This window comes from Balaenoptera musculus, chromosome 8 (genome assembly GCF_009873245.2).
Source record: "Balaenoptera musculus isolate JJ_BM4_2016_0621 chromosome 8, mBalMus1.pri.v3, whole genome shotgun sequence".
NCBI classification, from domain to species: Eukaryota; Metazoa; Chordata; class Mammalia; order Artiodactyla; family Balaenopteridae; genus Balaenoptera; species Balaenoptera musculus.
The window spans coordinates 105604210-105624098 of NC_045792.1; the positions used below are offsets into that span (position 1 = coordinate 105604210).

Consider the following 19889-nt stretch of genomic DNA (forward strand, 5'->3'; position numbering starts at 1 on the left):
GATGGCAAGAGGCACCTAACATGGAAGACAGGAGAAGGCTGAAATTAACCAAATGTCCAGTGCGTCGGGTGCGTTCGTTCTCAGAAGAAAAGCCAGTGTTCCAAGTGACGGCACGACCCTCCCGCTAAACCAGCCATTGTCAAGGAGTGGTGGCATTTCTCAGGTAGCCGGGGGGCACCCATGGCCTGGCCCCGGCCCCCTCCCCAGCACTGTCTGCGTGAGAGGGCGCCCCCGTCACTTCTCTGATAAGCCGCAGAAAGCTACCCTCCGCTCTTCCGCATCTCAGCTGCCCGTCCGCTCTTCCGCATCTCAGCTGCCCGTCTGCCCACCACTGACAGGCTGCCAAGGTGGTAGCCTCCACTCCCTCTTCCCGCCCTAGAAGGAACACACTGGGTTGACCCGGGGCTTCAGAAATCACTCTGTGATTCCTGCTCAGGGCCCCCTTGCCTCTTATTCTCCTCCCACCCCAGGCTGCCAAAATAAGAACGACCGGAGGTCAAACTATGCCCTTGAGAATACACGCCATCTTCCTCCGTCACCCCCTCCTCAGCCAGGAGTCTGTCCCTGAGACCCCTCACCCAGCCAGGTGTCCCCGCCAGCACCCCTCCAAGCCTTCCAGTGGGCCAGGGTGGGCACTCAGCACCCCAGGTTAGGGCTTTGTTCTTTCCTAACCAGCCAGCTGGCCTTGACCGCAGTCCCCAGGTGCCCCAGTGTCCTTCCGCATCCCTGCAGAAGCAAATGGCTCTCCCCAGGGATGGCCCGAGCTATCAGTACTAAGGTTCATAAGACTAAATGTAGCAGACATGTAGGGTGTCGTCGTCATTATTATTTGTCCTGAATCCTGTTCACTCCAGGGTCCTCAGTTACGTCAATCAACCTAACATCCAGCCTGGCAGGTGGGGAGACGGCTGCAGCCTCCTGGCCACCGGCTCCGGCCACCGGCTGGCACCTTCAAGCAGGGGCCGTCTCTGCTGCTGCGAGGACTTTAACGGCCGGTAGTGGCCCGTCAGGTGGGAGAGGGGCTTGGGCAAACTGTCTCCTGATGGCCTCATCCCCCTTCAGCAGCCTGGAGGTGGCACGCCTTTGGGCCCCCCTGTCTGTGCGGGGAAGGCCTGGCCCAAGCTGAGGAGTATTTGTGGAGTAAGCCAAGGAGGGCCTTGTTTCTAGGTGACTTTCCCCACGCACCCCTTGGCCACCCCTGGGAGCCTGGGCGGGTCTCACTCTGGACGCCCCCCCGCCTCCCAGGCCCTCAAGGGCTCAACCGCTACCTGACCCTGCCCGGAACAGCTCGGGGTCCTGAAGGAGGGAGCCATGAAGGGAACGTCTGCAGGGACCCCTTCTGGCCCAACAGAGCCTGAGGGACGTAAGGAGGGCCCACAGCTCCGAGGCGGGAGAGCCAGTCAGCCCCCAGGGACTGAGAGCCTAGGTGCCCCCTAGCTGAGTTGCCCCCTTTTAGAAAATCAGGACGGGGTCTGGGCCCCCGGGGACCCCTGGGCATCCACCTGGAGGCAGGGAAGCTGGGCGAGCTGTGGCCTCCCGTCCCGCCCCCATGGATGGCTCTGAGGCTGAACCCGCCATCCAGCCGCTGCAAAAGCATGCGAGGGGGGTGGCCCGCGCGGCGCCCCCTGCCCCGGGGGCCCAGGACCCCGCGACCCGCCCAGCTCGGATTGAGGGTCTCTGGCTGCGGAGGGCCCGCTGGCGGCACGGGACGCGGTGCCGGGGTGCGGGGCTCGCTGCCCCGGGTCCGCTAACAGCCGGGTCGGGGGGCTCTCGCGCGGGGTGCGGGGGGCTCTCCGCCGTCCCCGCCCTCCCGCAGGCGCTCCGAGTGCCCCTTGGGAACCGAGTTCCGGTCCCTTCTGCCCACTCGGGCCGGCGAGGGCGCGGGAGGCGGGAACCGAGCCCGTGACGCGGCCGAGCGGCCCCGGACGCGCCGCATAAATAGCGGTGGCAGCGGCTCTGCGCCCGGCCGCCGTGAGCTTCCCGCCTCCGTGTCCCCGAGGCCGCGCCATGCGGTGAGAGCCCCCTGCCCTACCCTACTCCACCCGACTCGACGGACGCGCGGCCCCGCCGACATCCCCGGACCCGCTGACGCCCCAGGACCTGCAGATCCCTCGGGCCCCGCCGCTCAAGGTACCGCGCCCCCGGGGACCCCGGCGGGAGGCGGACCCCCTTTCTCCGCCGTCCCCTCTCCGGAGCGCCCGCCTGCGGGTGGACCTTCCCTGGGGCCGGCGCGGCGCCCCTGCCCCTTGCCCGGGCTCTCGGTCCTCGGCACCTCGGCTCCTGGCCGCCCTTCCCGCACCCGCAGGGGCGGGGGTCCGAGCCTCCGCCCGACGTGAGCCCTGGGGACCGAGACCGGCCTCCCCGCGCCGTCCCCCACCGCCCACCTTCCCTTGCAGATGCCCAGAGGCTGCGCCCTCCTGCTCGCCTCGCTGCTCCTCGCCGCGGCCCTTTCAGCCACCCTGGGGCTCGGGTCGCCGGTAAGTGCAGGCTGGGGAGCAAACGCTCCCCAAGCGGGTCCCCTTCTCTGCAAAGGGGGGCAACCGCATCAGAACCAGACTCGGGGGAGGGTGGATGCCTTGTGCCATCAATTTTGCCTGCGGGCGGGCGGGGGTGGGGGTGGGGTCCCTGCCGCGGGGAGCTGCGCAGGGAGGGGCCCGGGTCCTGCGAGCAGACCAGCTGGGGCTGGGCGAGGGCGGCGGTTTCCGCCCAGAGGCTCCCTCGGATCCTCCCTGCACCTCGCCTCTCCCAGTGTGTAAACAGCCCCTGGCTATCGACCACTAAACATGGACACTGCTGTACTTGAGGTTAGCGCCTCGGACGAGTGAGAAGCAAATCTCATTCCATTCAGCTCAGTAGAGCGTCAGTACACCGTGTGCGAGCCGGTGTCATCAACAGGTGTTCTCAGCATCGCTTAAAAGCGCGTGGGTGCACTATGAGTCTGTGGTCTGCGGCGCTAAAGGAAGTATTTGATGAAGCAAGTAGTCCTATTTTCATGTCACATAGAGCTTATCTGCAAATCTGGAATTTCTTGCAGCTTCCAAAAGTACATGCATTATTCTAAGTCCTGTATCATGCCTGGAAGGTCTGAGTGAATTTCACTTAATGTCTTTCTAGTTTCATTTAAAGCTCTTGCTTTAACAGTTTGCGTCTCTTGGCTTAGTATATGAAAGAGTAACTAAAGTGTGTTTGTAATTTAAGTTCTGTGATTATTTGAAGTAAATAACTTCACAGGCTGCCATGGTGGGTTATACAAGCAGAAGCGGCCTTTGGGGCTTCTTTGAGCCAGCGCAGCCGTTACCAGGCAGGATTCTTGCCATCTGACCCCCTTTCTCCCATTTAAGGTGAAGGAAAAGAGAGGCTGGACCCTGAACAGTGCTGGCTACCTTCTTGGACCACGTAAGTGATGCAGGTGCACGGCCTCTCGACACCGAACCGGCTTTTCTAGTGCTGGCTGTAGCGCTTGTGCACGTCCTGCTGCTTCTGAAAAATGGGGGTAGTCAGTCATCATTCTGATACCTTGATATTCCAGTTTGAGTCTGATAAAGGGAAACAGGGGAGTCTTCCATGAGACTTTGAGGCAGGATGGTTTCTCTGTAGGTTTAACTGATTCCCTGAAAGGCAGCCCCCCCCCCATGTCCCAATTCTCAGCCTCCTCCCCATTTGCCCCGCCCCCAGCCTTGGGGCACCTTGCTCTTTCTTGAACCCTGACCCGTCCTGCAGCCTGCAGCTTGGCAAACCCTTAGGGCCCTCTCCTGCCTTCTCTGCACCCTTCCCCCTTTTCACCCCCGTTCCTCAGCCTGGCCAGTCTCGACTGCTTGGCACATTGGCCCAGGCCTGATACCTCCGGAAACCTCTCCTTCCTCTGGCTCTCCTGCCCTGCACCCCATGGGATTCCTAGCCTCATACTTTGATCAGGCTTTCCCAGGTGACCGTCTTGGAAGGCAGACATCCCTTGGGGCTCTGCTCTGGGCCCTCTCTTGGGTCCCTCTGTATCTCCCTGAACGTTCCCATCCACTCCTTGGCTTCACAGAGCACCCCCAGGTCAACTGACCCCAACCTTATCTCCGTCTTCCGTGAGCCTAAGCCTGGGATAGGAATTCACAGGTGACCTAGAGAAGCCAAAACATGCTCGCCCCAAAACTAAATGCAGAAGGTCCTCTTCCTGCTCCAAATCTGTCCCTGGAGCCGTCCTGCAGGGTGACTGATACTTGGTGTCTTGTCCTTGATATGACATCGTCTGGACTCAGTGGGAGTAATTTGATTACATTCATGATGCAGAGAATCCAGTGAGCCTAGGGTAGCTGGGGCCTTCAGAGACCCCCTGTTCGACTGCTGCATTTACAGGGAAGCACACCGAGCCCGGGGCTCAGTGACCAGCTCGCTGCCGTGGAATCCCTAAGTGGGCGCAGGAGGCGGCAGGCAATGGGGGAGTGGGTGTGTGCAGACAGGCCACGCCTCCAGCACTAAAGGGGACAGCTCTGGGGACAGCTCTGGGCACTGCAGGCTACGGCCACTGCGGCCTCCCCTCACCCACCCAGCCCCCACTCCCTGCTCTCTTCACGTCCTCTGTCTGGGCACCTTCAGATTTTAATTGTCCTAAAGGAGGGGGCGAGGGGAGACCTTTCACTTCCCATCCAAACTCCTACCTACTCGTAGCTTTCAAATTTGCAGGCATAGTTGATTTGGGGACAGCCATCAACCTTAAAAAAATAAATCCTCCTCTATTTATTTCCTGCTTTCCTGCCAGAAAGGAGGCAAACAACTCATGTATAGCTCATATCCCAATCCTTCCAGAGTCGTCGGGAAGAATGGTCCCCATTTAAACTACCCCCGGGGAGCTACTTTTAGTTCTTAATCCCCAAGTTTAAGTACAGACTCTTCTCCCACTGCAGATGGTTGTTTATCTGATCACCTGGAGGGTGCCTGAGAGCCGGGCTTTGAGAAACACAGGCACAGAAATGACAAAAACTAATTGGGGCCACAGGCAGGACCTGCTGGGCATCTTTAGTCTCAGATCAAACGCAGCAGCCGGTCCCCACGTGGTCTTGTCACTTCGCCTGCAGGAGGGAAAGACTGATTTAAAGGGCACGAGTTTTCCTGAACCCTTTGCAGCCCTGAGTTCTTCCCCTCAGAAAGCACCTTGTCTCTGTGTGCTACTGGCCCGAAAGAAAGAAGGAGCCCTTCAACAGAAATACTTGTCCGTGTGACTCTGGCATACTGAAAATGTATTTATCAAGAAGATTTAGGGAACTCCCTGGCGGTGCAGTGGTTAGGACTCAGTGCTTTCACTGCTGGGGCCCGGGTTCGATCCCTGGTCGGGGAACTAAGATCCCACAAGCTTTGTGGCATGGCCAAAAAATCCTGTTAGAAAACAAACCGTTTTTCACTATCAAGTTGGATCACCAGAAGCTGTCCGTCTAGACTAGCTGTTTGTCAGAATTCTTTGCAACTTCACACTGTGCTCCTGACTTCTGTCGTCAGGTCAGCATAGAAAATGGCAACATAAAAATGCTGAAGACAGTTTGAGCCTGACTGCACCCAGTGGCCTTTGGAAGCGCCGGGTTACTTATCATTCCTCCACATTTAATGCCAAGACCTCTGTCTCTGGAAAAATGAATTCGCTTTCTTTTGTCTGGGCTTGGAGATGGTACAGTCCACCAGGCCAGGTAGCCAGAGACCGAGAGCCAGACCTTCTCCTTTAGCCCGGAGAGGGCCCCGATCAGGCCCTTCTCTTCATTCCAGGGCACTTGGTGGAGAGCCCTCATTCTTTCTTTCCAATACTTTTGTTTTTGTTTTTGTTTTTTTGCCCGTGCCGCTCAGCACGTGGGATCTTAATTTCCCGACCAGGGATCGAACCTGGGCCCCTGCAGTGGAAGTGTGGAGTCCTAACCCCTGGACCGCCAGGGAACTGCAATTACCATTCCCCCATGTCACTCCACCCAGAGTGTGCGCCCGTGTGCACACACACACACACACACAAACACACACTCAACCTCCCTCCTTCCCTCCCCCCCCGTCCTGCTCCTTCTCTCTGTCTCTGTCTGTATCTCTCTCCCCGGCTTCTGTCCATCTCTCACACAGCAGCCAGTGATCTTTGAGAAATAAAATTCTGATTACATCAGAAGTGCAAATCCTGTGGTTCCCCCCCGACCCCATTTTCAGGGACGCAGGACTCTGCGTCTCACCAGGTCTGCGCCCCTGGGGCCAGTGCCCTCTGCTGGCCGTGTGCTGCCCCCTCTTGACTGGAGGCTCCCCTCTTGTTCCGTGGGGCCCCAGCACCTGGAAAAGAGCTGTACCCTCGCCCTGGCATGAGTTCCTCCCTCAGGTTCCACGGAGAACAACTCCCTCTTCCATGGTTTCCCTACCTTGGCTTTGTTTTTACAGTCCGTCGTGTTACATGTTGGCTATAAGCAGCCACGTGTCCTTTCATTATAGTGACAACACTCAGGTGCTTTCCTCTGATTTGCAAACAGATGCCATTGACAACCACAGATCATTTCACGACAAGCATGGCTTCACTGGCAAGCGGGAACTCGAGCCTGAAGACGAAGCCAGGCCAGGTGAGAGGACTTTAATCTCAGGGCCCACAGGGCAGTGGGGGGTATGGGGCTCCTGCCACCGCTGACCCACAGCCGGGGCCTGAGCTTGGCCCGGCCCCATCTGTCAGCCGCCAGAAATAGGAGCAGCAAACCTGAGGGTAAGCTCCAGGGGCGGCCACAAGGGGCTCAGGGCCTCCACTGCGCTGAGCCAGGCTCTGAGAGGGAGGGAGGGACATGCCGGTGATGCCCCCAGGTGCCCAGGTCTAAGACAGGCACCAAGGTCGTCAACACTGATCCCCTCTGGTTTCTAGGAAGCGTTGACAGGCAGCTGTTGGAGAACAATGTCGTGCGCACGATAATCGAGTTTCTGACTTTCTTGCAGCTCAGAGGTATGTGAAATATTACCAACATAAAATCCCACCTCTTAGAAGCCTGCGCACATAAAAAAACCTGTCAAGAAAGGCTTCCACAGCCTTCTCCTGGGAAGGAACCGCGCTCCCCCTACACACCAACAGTCACGCTGGTGGGTGGGGTTACAGGCGGAGGCATGGGAACCAGCTGCAAAGGGGCCTGGTTCATTCGCTCTGCTGGACCCACATTTCTTGACATGGTAACAGCGGCTGTACCTTCCGGGGCCTAGTTAGTACACACAGTCAGGCTCTCCGTAGACCCCCTTAAACCGTATCTTGGGAGCGCGGCGAGAGAACGGAGCCCGCGGCCTGGATCGCCCTTTCACCCTGCGCAGCCTCCAGCGGAGCTGGCTGCATTTGACCCCGACAGCTCTCCATCCCGGGATCTAGTACAGCCGACGGGGCCTTTCTGTGAAGCATTCAGCCCCAGCACTTCCGTGCCTCAGGGCTGTCATTCATGCCACTGTGAGGGTCAAAACTGCCCCTGTGGAAGGGGCCCAGAGTTCACCCCAGGGAGGTGGCCTGGGGACACAGTGGGACATGGGCCACTTTGATGCTCCAAGGGAGACCTTGGGTGGTCAGGTTCTGCACATCACAGTTTTGTTGTCGAGTTGGAAGAGCGAAGACTATTCTTGGGTTCTGTTTTGATCCATTTGCTCTCAGGCTCCACTGCCTTAGTTGAGGGACTTCAGGTGGGCGTGGGGAGGGGGGAAGGAGTGGGGGGCGGAGACTTAAGGCCTGTGGCTTTTCTTTAGAACCATCCATGGGCAGGGGGCTGTGGGAGAAGAACTTAGAAACCTCAGAACCAAGCAACCGATCCCCTCTGTTGAGCCCAGGGCAGCCTTTGGGGAAATCTCTGCTGGAGAAAATCTGCTGGTGACTTTTCCAGTGAGGGGCAGATGGACTCTTCCGGGTTTTTTGTTTGTTTGTTTTGTTTTGGATGTTGTAACATGGAACTTCTTTCATTAGGAGACATCGATTTTTATTGCCCAAACAGGAATTACACTTTTTTAAAGTCTGACCGTTTCAAATGCATACTAAGTACGAGAGTTCAATGTGACATGTGCCTGATTCTGGGTTTGCTGCCATGAGCATCTCTGCAGAGGACGAGCACTTGAGCTTTGCCCTCAGTGTGGCCCTCCCCTCTGCAGACGCCGGGGCCCTGGAGCGCCGGCCCGGTCTCCCCGCAGCAGTGTCCTCAGGAGACGTGGAGCAGTCCTAGGAGGCTCCCGGGGCGGGTTCGGCTCTTCGTTGTCATTCGAAGTCAAGCTCGAAGACAATGATAATCATACGGCAACGAATGCAGAGCCAACCACCCCTTTCCTCTCCGCCCTGATGCTGTGTCCTTATCATTTAAGATTTTTTCCCTTTGGTCATAATTTTGAGTGGCAAATAAAAAAGCAGCAACAGCTTGTGATTATCGTTTTCTTCCACACGTCTGTCTTGTTGCCGCTGCCACCAGTGTGTCTTTAAAAGATGATGCTTGATTATAATCACACGTAATAGAGAAAAGTTTTACACCCACATTCTACCATCCAGAGCGTCTCTGAGACACTTTCTCTTGTCACTCACGTCCAGGGAACATAAAGTTATCTTACGCTGAGTCAAACGTAATTATGAAGGTAAGTCTGTTTCTGAGACAAACAAAACCACAAAACAGACAGAACCCCTGGCCTCATGGAGCTGATATTTTAGAGAGATGGGAACCAAAAAGCCTAAAGAAACCCTAAACATGATAGATGAGAGAATTGTCTGGTGCTTGTGAAGGTGAAAAGTGACAACGAGAAGCAGCCACAGTGCAGGGGCCAGGGGTGAAGTGGGGATTAACACGCACAGCGTTAAAGTCCGTGTGGCCGAGTTAGAAAGTAACTATCGTAAAAACCATAACTATTTTATGTGCTAAGTCAACGATGAGTTAAAGGCAGCGTGTGGGGACAGTAATAGCAGAGATGGGGTGATCTTTGGAGCAGAAATAAAAAGATCATGCAGAAGATCCAAAAAGAAAACAGGCAAGGATGAGAAGCCAGACATTAAGTTAAATGATGGCCTGTAGGCTCTTTCGCACGAACCAGAGCAGATCTGATGCGGAAGTGGGAGGGATCTTTCCGTGCTCTCTCCCCCAGCAGTGCCTCTCACCCCTGGGGGCCCAGTGGCCCACAGACCACTGCAGTCAGAGTCTGGGCACCCACCGTGTTTTCGTGCTCCCCCAGGTGATTGCAATACACAGCCAAGTGTGAGACTCGCCCCCTAAAGACCGGCTTCCGGGAAGAAGTAAACACTGTGGTTAGTTACCCAAGCCCTGCTGGTAGGGCCTCAGCCCCCGCTTCCTCTCCCTGCTCCCTCTCTCATGACACGTGACACTCACTGACAGCCACTTTCCCTCCTCCCACCAGCCATGCTTCCCTCCTCTGCACGTGCCATGGGCAGACCCGGCTGGTCCAATCCCAGCTCAGGGTTCGGGAACACCACCCATGGGGTTCCGCAGGCCCCGGGCCTGTCCTTCACTCCCTACCCCTCGCCATCCTCGGTTCTCCTCTTTGACGTTGCTTTAAATCGCCCAGACCTGGGTGGGCCGCAGGATCCCTGGAGGCCTTGTCAGAAGCCGGGTGGGCAGCCCTGCCCAGCGTGCTGATCCAGGAGGACAAGGTGCGCAGAATCCGCACTCCTGACAAGCACCCCACTGATGCCACTGCTGCTGGTCAGGGACCACACCTCATGTACTCACTCCAACCCGCAGCCGGCGGCCTGTCCTGCCTGGTCTCCCTCTGGCCTTGCCTCCTTCCATCCGGCGGCCATGGACACACCTGTCCCCACCCCAGCCTGCTCTAGTAGCCTCCTATGCCCTAAGCTCCAGACCCCCACCAACTGCAGCTCCTGGCCCAGCCTCGCTCACCTAAAACCTCTGCACACATCCCTCCGGGTGCCCGGTAAACTCCTCCACGTCCCACAGGATCCCACTCCGCAGTGACCTTCTCGAGGACGCCTTCCCGCTCACCCTCCCCCGCAGGGCTGTGCGCAGGCCCAGTGTGTGCGGTGCGTGCTCACCGCTCTCATTCTGTCTGCGGCTGCGTCTCCTCACCACGCTGCAACTCCCTCAAGAAACAAACCGTGCTGGTGGGACAGAGGTTCGCCTGGGCCACTCCCTACGTTCCAGCACGGCACCTGGCGGGCAGGAGAGCTTTACGACACACGTCTCAGGAGTAGAGGTAGGAACTGCCAAGGCAGCCCTGCCTCAGTGCAGAGGCGTGCGCTCCAGAATCGGGCTCTGCAATCTCACCCGCCTCAGCCCCCACCTCCTCCAAGCTTCTTCCTCCTTCTCGGAATAACTGGCGTGGGAGAGGTGGTCGCAGCTACAGGTGAGGGGCGGGGAGCAGTGGTGGTGCCGTTTGCTGGCCAACAAAGTGGTGGATGAGGTGGCCATTCTCAGAGATGCTGCAGAAGAGACCCTTTACTTCCAGAGAGAACGTGGTAGGAGCTGTCTACGGCCGTACCAGATAAATCAGTTGCCAACCATGGCGGTATTTTCAAGGAAAAGGGTCCACCGGCCACCGGAGGAAGTGAAGAGTTTACAGACAGTCCTGAGAACCACCCAGGTGACCAGCTGAGAGGTGGAAGAGGAGAGCGCTGGGGTGATTTACCTTGAGGAGGGGGCTGTATCCATTCCATGAGGCGCAGTCATAACAGCTGATGGCCTCGCTCTAGGGCCGAGGGCAGGGGCCCGCCCCCGCCGTCTGCCCAGAGCCACGCTACGTGGTCATACTCAGTGCGGGCGAGGTGGCTGAGTGGGCCCCCAGGCTGAGGAAGAGAGAGCCTAACTCTCGGGAGGTCCTTCCAGGAGGGAGGGGAAAGTGATGGTTAAGAGGAGAGGAGAGAGGTACTGGGAGGCTGCGGAGGTCCGAGGGCGGGGCGGTGAAGTCTTAGGAAGACAAAAAGAATCACTGCTGATTACTTTCTCAGATACAACCCACAACTTTTGTTTTTAATACATTGCAAAAGAGAGAAAGAGAGAGAGAGATTCTAGCGGTCCATTTTAAAGTCTGGATTTTACCCTATTTTACCCAAGGTAAAAACGAAGAAGGCTCTAGAAAACAGAAAGCTTGACCACCTCTGATCTTAGTTTAAAAAAAAATGTTTGCTGACTTCCACTTTCAGGAGTAGGTATACTTTTCTCTTATCCTCTTGTCAGTACAATGAAAAGTCCTGGACATTATATATGAAACAAGCACAAGGAGACTCAAAGTCAAGAAGGCAGACCAGCCAGGGAACTCGGGGCCGAAGGATGACACGGTGGGGAGACCCTGGGTTTTCTTCTTGCCTCCTCAACAGGGTAAAGAGGTCGATTCTCTCCAAACTGATACACAGGCTTAACACAATTCCCATCAAGAAAGAGCATGAAAAGACAAAATAGGGACTGGGAGAAAATATTTGCAAACCATATATGCCATCAAGGACTCTTATCTAAAACATATAAAGAACCCTCAAAACTGAACAAAAACAAAAAATCGAGTTAAAATGGGCAAAATACATGAACAGACACTTCACTGAAGAGGTTACAGAGATGAAAAAAAGCTCAAGAAGAGATGTTCAACATTATTAGTCATTTGGGGGATGCACATTAAAAACACAATGAAGTATCACTAAATACCTACCAGAATGGCTAAAATAAAAGATAGTGACAGCACCAAATGCTGGTAAGGATGCAGAGAAAGTGGATGACTCATACATTGCTGCTGAGAATGTAAAATGATGAAGCCACTCTGGAAAATAGCCTGGCAGTTTCTTTAAAAATCAAACATGCAACTACTGTCCAACCCAGCAACTGCACTCCTGAGCATTTATCCCAACCAAATGGAAACTTACCATTACACAAGAACCTGCACACAAATGTTCATAGTAGTTTATTCATAATAGGCAAAAACTGGAAACAGCTCAGATGTCCTTCAATGGATTAAACTCTGGTCATCCACACCATGTACCTACTACTCAGCAATAAAAAGTAACAGATTATTAAGATACACAACAACCTGGGTGAATCTCCAGAGAATTCTTCCAAGTGAAAAAAAATCCTAAAATGTTACAAACTGTATGACTCCATTTATGTAGCATTCTTTTTTAAAATGAAAAAAATATATACATTTATTTATTTATTTGGCTGCGCCAGGTCTTAAAGTTGCAGCATGTGGGCTCTTCGTTGCTGCGTGCAGGATCTTTTAGTTGTGGCATGCATGTGGGATCCAGTTCCCTGACCAGGTATGGAACCTGGGCCCCCTGCATTGGGAGCGCGGAGTCTTACCCCTGGACCGCCAGGGAAGTCCCTCTATATCATTCTTGAAATGACAAAAGTAAAGAAATGGAGAACAGGCTAGCAGCCGCCAAGGGTTTGGGAGGGGGTGGGAAAAGAAGAGAGATGGTGGGTAAAAGAGGGACTTGAGGGATCCTTGAGGGGACAGAGTTCTGCGTCTTGACTGTATCAATGTCACTATCCTGGCTGTGATATTGTACTAAAGTTTTGCCAGGATGTTACCACCAGGGGAAACTAGATAAAGGGTACACAGCATCTCTCTGTATTGTTTCTTACAATTGCATATAAATCTATAATTATCTCAAAATGAAATGTTTAATTTTTTTAAAAGCTATTAAAAAGATTTTTTAAGGCCCCCGTATGTTCACTGGTGAATTCTACCAAACATGTAAGGAAAAAATTATTCCAATTCTTTACAATGTCTTCAGGACACAGAAGCAGAGGGACTACTTCCTAACTCACTCTATGAGGGCAACATCACCCTAATACTAAGACCACACAAAGAAACTACATGAAAATTACAGACCAATATCTCTTATGGACATAAATGCCAAAATTCTCAACAAAATATTAGCAAATCAAATCCAACAATGTATAAAAAGAATTATACACCACAACTAAGTGGGATTTAACCTAAGTAAGCAAGTCTGGTTTAACATTCAAAAGTCAATTAATGTAACCCATCACATCAACAGGCTAAAGAAGAAAAATCACAGGAGCATATCAGTAGATGCAGAAAAAGCATGTGACAATATCCAACACCCATAGGTGATAAAACCCTTCAGCAAACTATGAATAGATAAAGAATATCTACAACTGATAAAGAATATCTACAAAAAAACTAAAGCTTACATCATATTTAATGGTGAGAAACTAGAAACTTTCCCACTGAGATGAGGAACAAGGCAAGGATGTCCCCTCTCATCACTGCTTTTCAACATGAGACTGGAAGTTCTAGCTACTGTGAGAAGACAAGGAAATCAAAATTATACAGGCTGAGAAGGAAGAAATAAAACTTTCTTTGTTCACAGATGATATGATTGTCTATGTTAAAAATCTGAAAATCAGCCCAAAACCTCCTGGAATGAGAAAGCAATTATAGCAAGGTTGCAGGATACAAGGTTAATATATAAAAGTCAATCACTTTCCTATACAACACTAGCGAACAAGTGGAATTTGAAATTAAAAACACAATACCATTTATGTTAAAATCCTTAGGTATAAATCTAACAAAATATGTACAAGATCTATATGAGGAAAACTACAGGGACTTCCCTGGTGGCGCAGTGGTTAAGAATCTGCCTCTCAATGCAGGGGGAACAGGTTCGAGCCCTGGTCTGGAAAGACCCCACTTGCTGCAGAGCAACTAAGCCCGTGAGCCACAACTGCTGAAGCCTGTGCACCTAGAGCCTGTGCTCCGCAACAAGAGAAGCCACCACAATGAGAAGCCTGCACACTGCAGCAAAGAGTAGCCCCCACTTGCTCCAACTAGAGAAAGCCCACGTGCAGCAAGGAAGACCCAACGCAGCCAAAAATAAATAAATTTATTTTAAAAACTCTACAAACTCTGATGAAAGAAATCAGAGAAGAACTAAATAATTGAAGAGATATTCCATGTTCATGGAGAGGAAGACTCAGTATTTCCAAGGTGTCAGTTCTTCACAACTTGATCTATAGAATCAACACAATCCCAATCAAAATCTCAGCAAGTTATTTTGTAAATGTCAAAAAACTGATTCTAAAGTTATATGGAGAGGCAAAAGACCCAGAATAGCCAACACAATATTGAAGGAGAAGAACAAAGTTTGACTGACACTATCCGACTTCAAGACTTACTATAAAGCTACAGTAATCAGGACAGTGTGGTCTTGGTGGGAAAATTAACAAATAGGTCAATGGAACAGAATAGAGAGCCCAGAAGCATACCCACGTAAATATGGTCAACTGACCTTTGGCAAAGGAGCAAAGGTAATACGATAGAGGAAAGAATGTCTTTTCAGCAAATGGTGCCAGAACAACTGGACATCCACATGCAGAAAAATGAATCTAGATATAGACCTTATACTCTTCATAAAAATTAACTCAAAGTGGATCACAGACACAAATGTAAAATGCAAAACTCCTAGAAGATAAAATTGTGATCTATAAAAGAAATGACTGGTGAGCTGGACTTCATTAAAATTAAAAACTGTTCTGCAAAAGTCACTGTTGAGAGAATGAGAAGATAAGCCACAGACTGGGAGAAAATATTTACAAAAGACACATCTGATTAAGGACTATTATCCAAAATATACAGAGAACTCTTAAAACTCAACAGTGAGAAAATGAACAGCCCAGTTACAAAGGGGCTAAAGACCTGGACAGATACCTCACTAAAGAAAATACACAGGTGGTAAGTAAGCACATGAAAAGGTACTTTAGATCTTTTGTCCTTAGGAAATTGCAAATTAAAACAACAACGAGATACAGCCACACACCTATCAAAATGGCCAAAATCCAAAACACTGACACCACCCAATGCTCACTTCTGCCCACCTGGGCCCACGACCTTCATAAAGAGAGCTTAACCTGCAGAATGAGCTGTGTCTTTCCCCTCCAGTTGTCCTTATCCTTTCCTCAAACTGCTGTTCTCTTAGATTCTCTAACTTCTCCCGTCATTTTTATCTTGGATGAAAATTCCACCTTCAATTCCTTAAACAAGTATATTTACTTCTTACAATAATTTGTCTATTGTGGTTTTAAAAGCTGCACCCCACTGAAACTAGACAATCCCTGGCAGAATTTCAGGTATTGGTGCAGGGTTTTATAAAAGGGATAAAGGTCTTCAGAGCCAAGATGAGGGTTACAAGTAGGTTTCTGCTGATATATTGCAGCCAATAGAAGCTTGTCTCTTAAGGATGGTTTGCTTGCTCCCACATTTTCTGTGTTGTGTACAAGCTTGTGGTTAACTGACAGGAAAGAAGATTTTCAGCCTGTGCGACATAAATATATATTTGGTCTTTGCCCCCGACACAGAGTTCCTAAAACTCCTGTAATTTCCTGAATGATAGGGGTGGTAGGAGCATCTACACAGAGCACCTGAATTCCTTGGAATATCCTAGGTGACAGGGATGTCGTTTGTTCCAGGGAGGTGACTCTTGGTGGGCTCCTGGATAGCTTCAGAATGGGAGCTGGTCTCCAGAAAGACCAAACCATTATTAGAAGCTTGTAATTTGCAGCCACGTCCCCATCCCCCAGGGAGGGGAGAGGAGCCGGAGACTGAGTCAATCTGCATGATGAAGCCTCAGTAAAAATCCCTAAACTACAGGGTGTGGAGAGCTTCCAGGTTGGTGAGCACATCCATGTGCCAGGAAGGTGGTGCACTCCAGCTCCAGGGGACAGAAACTCCTGTGCTTAGCACCCTTCTGGACCTCGCCCTATGTACCTTTTCATCTGTTCATTTACACCCTTGATAATAAACCAGTAATAGTAAGTAAAGAGTTTTCCTGAGTTCTGTGAGCTGTTATAACAAATTATCTAACCTGGGAGGGGTCATGGGAGCTTCAGGTTTGTAGTGAAGTCAGACAGAAGTGGGGGTAACCTGGGACCCACTACGTGTGATTGGTGTCTGCAGTGGGGGAAGTCTTGTGGGACTGAGGCCTTAACCCTGTGGAATCTGAATTCAATTCAATTCAATTACAGGACACCTGAGAGTTGTTTGGTGTTGGAAAAAATAAAAAACACCACGCATTTGGTGTCGGAAGTGTGAGTAGAGAAATAGTTCTCTTTTAGTGTGTGTCATTTTTGTTTAAATGACTTTTTCTCAGATTCTTGAAAAGACAAGACATAAGCTAAACTGCATTTCTGGAAAAACAAAAACCCAGCAGATAATCTAACCTAATTACAAAGGTGGCCCATGTCATTTAGTACACAGAAGGTAGAAAGATGACAAGGTGGTTAAATTTGCACAGCCACACCCAGAAATAAGGACATACTATTTTTATTTTTATATGGTTTTAAAATAGCATTACTTCTCTCTCAGAAGCAAAAAGATGTGCTTTTATGTTTTTTTAGTCATCCTATGTAACTTTAACTCTGGGCATTAGGGTGGCTTTATTCACAACTCTACTTTGGCTTTTACTTCTCATACTGAATTTTCTACAAGTTGTACTGACTTAATAAATTCTCTCCATTGAGAATCCCTGCAGGGGTCATGCCTTTCCAGATGCCCTTTCCCTAACTTTCAGGCTTCAGCTCAGTGTACCTGGCCACAGCCTCAGTATCCTCAGGTAGCACCAAAGGTCCCTTAGCTCACAGGAGCCCAGGTTCCAGGCGGACTCCCCTGAAATGCTGGGGTCATTGCCCTAAGGATTGCTGCTCACCTTCCTTGCTGATCAGGGCTGCCTCCGGCCTCTGCAGGGGGCTATACCTAGTTACAGGGTCTCTCTAGGCAGCTCTTTGCCTCAAAGTAGTTCTGGAGGACACTGTTCCCTTCCCCTCCCTCCACACCTGCATCGTGCAGCTCCTGGGCACTTAAAATGTGCCTGATGCAAATTGGAATGTGCTAGAAGTATAAAACACACACTGGATTTCAAATATTTGGTACATACAAAGAATGTGAAATATCTCAATCATTTTTATCTTGATTATATGTTGAAATGATAGTGTTTGGGATATATGGGGTTAAATAAAAGATTATTAAACTAATCTCACCTGTTCCTTTTTACTTTTTTCGTATATGGCTACTAGAAAATTGTAAATTATATGTGGGCGGCAGATATTGCAGTTGGCAGCACTGCCAAGAGGGACATGGAAAGGAGGGCAGCCCTCCCAAAAGGAGTCACAAAGCCCCCCATTTCCAAGTCCCCTTCCAGCCCCCAAGGGTGAAGTGGGCTAGGTGGGCTCCTCGCAGCGTCCCCTCCCTGCTCTGTCCCGAGATGTTGATGGGACTGAAAGCACGCAGAGCGACCGGGAGCACTGCTCATAGAGAACTCCGCCGTCCTACAATACCTGTCTCTACCTCGGGCTTTCTGCCACAGAATCCAGATCCCAAGGGGTCACAAAGGCGTTGAAAAGAGAAGAATTAAGAACTTCTTTTCCCCCCTTTGGTTCCCCATCAGAGCTAGGCTGGTCCAAACACAACTCTAGAAATCATCAGCTTACTCCTCGGCTCCTGGCTTACTGATGTGCCTAGTGGCCAGGCCCTATGACCCCACTTCTTTCAGTGGTGTGTTTGTAAATGAGCTTTCTAAACATTCTCCAAGGGGCCAATACTATTAATGAACACAGAAACATAACAAATATATTTTTCAGATATTAAGTTAATTACAACAATGGAAGACATGTCAAATTTTTATTCCTCTTTGCTTTTACAATAGAACCAAAAGAGAGTCAACTTAATAACTTATCTTACCTGCTGATTTCTGCAAACTAGTTACTTTACAAACAATAATAATATTATAACAATAATTATGGAGAAGTTAATTGGATAATAGAGATTTTCCACAATTTAAATGGAAACACATAAGAAACTAGATAATTTTCAGTCCCACAACTCAAAATGCTACTGACCAAACCCACCCTGCTGTCTGCATTTCACTGCGGCCCTAGAGGAGACTGGTAATTCCTGTGACTCTGGGGAAACATCTACACTCAGAAATTCTCCAAGGTATTCAGTAGTTCTCTACAGATTTTAAGTTGTATCTTAGCAGCCTATCTGGAGAATTTGTTTCTAAACAATTTAGGGGAAAATCATTATGGCTTTTTATGCAGAGAACCCGCCAGAGGAAGAAATTCCCGAGAGAGGGTGAAGTCAATAGGAATGGACTTTTACTTCTCTCCAGGGCCTGCTTCCACCCTCCATTACTCAATGTTAGTGCAGACAATTCTCCCGGGATCACAGGAACACAGGCTCTCTCCTCGGGTCCAGACAACAGCAGTTATGTCATGCACCTCCTCAAAAACAGAGGGAGGGTTTTAATCGCCAAATCCCTCAGAGACTCTGAGTAACCCCTTGAGGCCCTGATGCAGAGGGAAAGCTTGATTTTAATGATGAAGCTGTTGGTGCAGACCTGGCCTCATGGTCCTTAAAGCAACTTTTCTAAACGAGTTTTCCTTCAGAATATGGAGACAAAATCTACATGCATGCACATTTCACCACGTTGTACTTGACTCAGTTTTCAACCCTTTGGATTTAAACTCAGTATGGAGAATCTGCGACAAGCATCTCCCGAATTCCTCTAAGATCATCTGCTGTGCCAAGCACTCAGAGCAGCGCTCCTTCTCGGCCTCTTCGCCCTGAGCCAGCAGGCAGGCGCACGTGGCTTCCACCACCTCCCAGGAGATGCATGAGGATGACTGCCTGTCAGAAGCAGACCAGTTAAAGGCCACGTTCAATCACTCCACTGTTTTTAAATACCTTTCATATTCAAGGAGACATGTTTGTCAAAGCATTGTAAAGAATGTCACCGGTAAAATCTAATGTTGTTTTCCTAATACTGGAAACTATATTACCTGTCATGATAGAAAGGACTGCTTTTAGAAGAATAATACAGAGGTCAGGTGAATCTGTCAGCTCCTAGACATCCTTCTCACGGCAGATCCTAAATTTTCTCAAACTGAGATCCACTAACGAGCCCGGAGACCTGGGCTGCAGTATCAAGCCCATGGGCTGGGCAGCGGTCGAAGCAGCAGGAATCTTAGCTAAGACAAGCCATGCAGCCTTGCTCTGAGCTCTGTGCACAAGTCTGCCTGGGGAAAGCGGCAGTAGGACAGCTACCCTGGGCGCCAGCCCCTCCTCCCAGGGGCACTTGCGCTACAGACGCACAATGGCTCTGAGGACTCGCCTCCTAGGGGGCACGCTGTCAGCATGGCCTTGCCTCTGAATGCCCCCTGGATCCCTGAAGAGGTTCTGTTGTACGGGACCAGCCACTCTCCCCACTGGGCTCAAGGGGCAACTGTGGCTTAGCTAGATATTTGCCCAAGTCATGTTCAAACTGAAAAAATTTAGGAAAACTATAAAGTATTAAGAAGTGTTGGATTATGAAAATATAGACGTTGGGATTGGTTAAAATCTCTCTGTAAAGGCAATACACAATGACTTTTGTTGAAGATGAAAGAACAGGGCTGTCCTCGGGTCAAGAGTCTTAACATTTTGAGACCAGACTCCAACGTATGGAGCCCCTATCACATTCCATTGGACTCACAACATCCCCATGTCAGGCAATGTTTTCACATATAATTTCACAGAAGATGCAGCCATGTTTCGGTACATTTTTACCAATGACGACCTCTGCAGGTCACAGTGATGAGTATTTCTGATGTCTCTAACCAAATAAGCATGAATTTGGCTTTTCTACATGTTATCAATTAATTAATGATATCTAGTACTTTATCACGACATGACCCATCACAGAGAACTCAAAGAAAGTTTTTTAAATGGATGAATCTAGTCCAAGATATAATAAAATTATTACTCAACTTTTGAGACCTGCTAGGAGTATAATATGACCTCAGAATAATTAAATGGGAAGATATCCAACTAAAGTGGACTCCATAATCACTTTAGTAAGGAATACAGCACACACCGCGAACATCTCTCTGCCGTCACTTCCTATGGTAAAGAGTGGTTCGGGTATTTGCTGCCTAGAGATCATGCCC

The 19889-nt window shown here is 50.4% G+C and overlaps 1 protein-coding gene across 1 annotated transcript; it reads left to right on the forward strand.

The window, feature by feature from the left end:
- Nucleotides 1–1960: 1960 nt before the first annotated feature.
- Nucleotides 1961–8226, forward strand: GAL (galanin and GMAP prepropeptide). Its single transcript, XM_036861943.1, has 6 exons — nt 1961–2130; nt 2397–2477; nt 3342–3396; nt 6474–6560; nt 6851–6928; nt 8101–8226. The coding sequence occupies exons 2-6, from the start codon at nt 2397–2399 to the stop codon at nt 8169–8171; spliced, it is 372 nt and encodes a 123-aa protein (XP_036717838.1). The 5' UTR covers nt 1961–2130; the 3' UTR covers nt 8172–8226.
- Nucleotides 8227–19889: the final 11663 nt, after the last annotated feature.